At 31.8% G+C, this 3,653-nt stretch overlaps 1 protein-coding gene across 2 annotated transcripts in view; it reads right to left on the reverse strand.

Annotated features, from left to right (window-relative positions):
• Nucleotides 1-2,604: 2,604 nt before the first annotated feature.
• Nucleotides 2,605-3,653, reverse strand: part of LOC108749731 (RNA polymerase-associated protein CTR9 homolog) — a 6,326-nt gene continuing 5,277 nt past the window's right edge. For both annotated transcript variants that reach the window (XM_018488659.1, XM_018488658.1), the window contains exons 13-14: nt 2,885-3,499; nt 2,605-2,801 (exon numbers count right to left, since the gene is read on the reverse strand). In XM_018488659.1, coding sequence (XP_018344161.1) covers nt 2,741-2,801; nt 2,885-3,499 — 676 coding nt within the window. In that variant the 3' untranslated portion in view covers nt 2,605-2,740. The remainder of the gene's footprint in view (nt 2,802-2,884; nt 3,500-3,653) is intronic.

Genomic DNA, 3,653 nt, shown 5'->3' on the forward strand with positions numbered 1-3,653 from the left:
TTTCATTTAAATATGCACAGCACAGAAAGATTGCAGAAACATTGCAGAATGATTTCACTAAAACATTGCAATATTGTGTATGGTGGTTACGAAACGTTGCTGAATCATTATTGCAAAATTTCAACAATGTTAAGATGTCCGCTTTTTCTTATATTGCAACAAAACATTCCAGCAATATTGCAATGTAATGTATTTGAATAAATTTTTTACGAAGATTCTAAAATGAAAACTATTTCTATACATATATCTCACTAACTTTAATTTTTCTACAAATCGCATTTCTAGTGATATATGCTTTCCAAAAGCAATTTTTTATAATAAAACTATAAAATATATTCCAATAAATATATATAGTATTAATTCTGAAGAATAAATTTATTCGTAAAGATAAAGCATGATTTATTATTTTTTAATCGATTTTAATTGACTCGGAATCGTTTCGAATTAAAGAGAATCACTGCGATTAACTTAATCCATGATTAACTTACTAAGCGACTGTATTATTATATTAATGTGGATAATATTTGTAGTTTGTTCGGGGCACACACATATTGCAACATTGCAGCAATATTGCTTTAATCTTCTGTGCTGTATGGATAGTATAGCTGGATGTAGTTGTATTTTAAAAATTACCATATTTTCAGCAAAAAAATAAGAGGAATTTATTTTATACTTAATTTATTTTATACTTATATATTACATACTGACAAGTTCTAAACTTTCGAAAAAAAGACGAGAATATCGATACACGAGCGACTCAAAGAGCCGTCGTTTTCAGAAAATTTAATAACGAAAAAAAAATCACGGTTTGTCATTGGCCTATAAAAAGACTCATCAATATAGAAGTCGTAAACGGTCGTAGGATCTCAAATCGTAGGAAATTGACCAATCCTAGTCAAGTATTCTACTTACATTTGACTGTGATTGGTCAATTTCCTACTTAGTGACTTAAGATTCCACAATCGTCTACGACTTCTACGTAGACGAGCCTTAAGTAAAATAAGTAGTCGCTGGTTATACGAATGTGTCACTCACCTCGAGAATGAGCGTTAATAATTTATTTTACACCGTTTATGAAATCGATATGCACACTGCTCTCCTCACGACAGACATCTAATTATATTTGCATAAAAACGTACGAGTATGTACAAACTTAAGAGCGTCGACTGTCTGACCAAGCGAGTATTGACTGTTTTACATTTCACAATTCGTTCAAGTATTAGTCGTTAGTTTCATGAAGTCTTTAGTTTCGAAAATTCGGCTCGAAAAAAAATTTCTTCTTAATAAATATAAAAGCCGTATACCACAACGCAAGATATTAGTAGCACTATATTTTATATATTTAAATTTATTGATTCTGTTAAGATATAATTATAGTAAATAAAAATTAGTCAAATCAGTCATAAATATTTCGACTTCGATCAGACCATCTTTAGTATATGTATATATATATAAATTTTATATGTAAAATTGAAATAAATATTTTCACAATATAACGCAATATTATGAGCCTTAAAAGTCAATAAAATACCATGTTAGAATATAAATAATTTTCCAAAGGTTAATTTATGTAGAACATACGTTAATAATTAAATTTATTTAATGATCCAAAATGAACTTGGAGAAATTTTTTTATTAAATTCTTAAATAGAGTCCAATGTGTATCTTTGTTATACTTGATGCTAAGTAAGTCGTTGGCACAAAATTTTGAAAATAAATTTCTCTAGTATGATTAATCAATTTAATTATTATATGAAATTTAGCTATTCAAGTATTAATTTTAGAATGTTTGTTAAACCTGTAACGAAGTACATTTCGATAAAATCAAAATAATGGATTGAGAATTAATTATTTCCAATACTAAGGATTTAAATTCTTTGCGAATTCTCATCATGAGTTGCTAAACTTATATATACGAAGCGGCAAAGATACTTAGGAGAGAGAATATTGATACTATCTGGGGGTAGAAATATTTAGTATAGGTAAATATATATCCGATAATCTTTCTGTGTCGTTCTGCTTATCTGGAGACGGTAGCGTGTCAGCGCTAAGACATGGCGTGAGACATTGCCGTGCTCCTTTATGCGAGTTTATATTTCTTCGCCTGATCTAGATTAAGGAAATAATCCAATGTATAATTTTGTGGTTTTTTTATTTAGTATTGTATTATAAAATTTATTTTATTGAATTGTAGGTACAATTTTGTCTTATATTTTTTCATATATTGTTATCGCAGTGCTATAATATACTGTATACGATAATACACAAAGTTATTTTGCTTTACTTACCGTTATTAATAGGGAAAATAAAATAAGAATTTTTAAGATAAAGAAAATCAGAAAAAAAAATCGATAATCCATGCATATAAGAGATTGCGCGGAAGCCACAGTTAACTTTAAAGTATTTGGTCTCTCAATATTTATTTTTATATTTTTGTTAATATATTTTATCAGTGTGTGTGTGTATGCGCGCACGCACGCACGCGCGTGTATGTGGCGAAATGTGACAGATAGTTGCTTCAAAATAATATATTAAATAAAAAAAGAATGAATGAAAATTTAAAAAATAATTGCACAATAAAATTACAAAAGAAATAAATCCAGCGGAGATGATAAACATTTATTTTCCGTTTGTATTAAAAGAACTTTGTAAAGCGATCTTCACACAAATTATGTATGTTATTTAAGTGTAATCTTTTTTTTTCATTATGATAAACCATATTACAATTGTGAGAACTGATTTATTCACTATCACTACCGCCGCTTCCTGATACTGATTTTCTAGACACTGGGGATGCAGAACTGTGAAAAAAAGTAGTAATGTAATATATGCAAAAAAAACTTTTATACATTTATAATTGTAGTATGTAAAAAAATAAACTTACCGTGCCGATCCGCTCGGACTCCGGCTTCGAGAACCGCTCTTCGATCTAGAGCGCGATCGCGATCTGCTACCGCTTCTCGATCTTGATTTAGACCTCGAAACAGATTTCGATTTAGACCGCGATCGACTCTTGCTTCTTGACTGGCGTTCCTCCGAGCCTGAACGCGAGCCACTTTTGGATCTTGACGGCGATACGCCTTTTCTTGAACCACTTGGTGACCTTGACCTAGAACCGCTCTTTTTCGAACTCGATCTTGATCTTGGCTTTGATCCACTTCTTCGCGAGCCACTGTTAGACCTTGACCGCGAGCCGCTCTTGCGCGAACCTGACCTTGATCTTGATCTGCTTTTGGCTGACCCTGATCTTGACCCGGATACCGACCGACTTCTTGATTTTGAAACGCTCCTCGACCTGGATCTCGAAGCAGATCGAGATCGAGAGCGCGATCGTGATGGAGATCGCGAACGAGAAACTGAACGCGAACGTGAACTGCTTCTTGAACGGCTACCGGATTTCGACCTCGAACGAGATCTCGAGCGTGAGGCGCGAGAGCCTTCGGAATCGGATGCGATTCGTTTGCTGCTGTGCGGTTGATTCTCATTGCCGCTTTCGCCGCTATAAAAGTATCACAAAGTTTAATATGACACATTACATTTTATTGAATATGATAAACTAAGAAATTAATATATTTATTAAGATATTTTAATATTTAGTATATAATTTATAGTATACTATTTAGAATATAATTTAAAAATGGTAAACATGATAT

This window comes from Trachymyrmex septentrionalis, unplaced genomic scaffold (assembly GCF_001594115.1).
Source record: "Trachymyrmex septentrionalis isolate Tsep2-gDNA-1 unplaced genomic scaffold, Tsep1.0 scaffold31, whole genome shotgun sequence".
NCBI classification, from domain to species: domain Eukaryota; kingdom Metazoa; phylum Arthropoda; class Insecta; order Hymenoptera; family Formicidae; genus Trachymyrmex; species Trachymyrmex septentrionalis.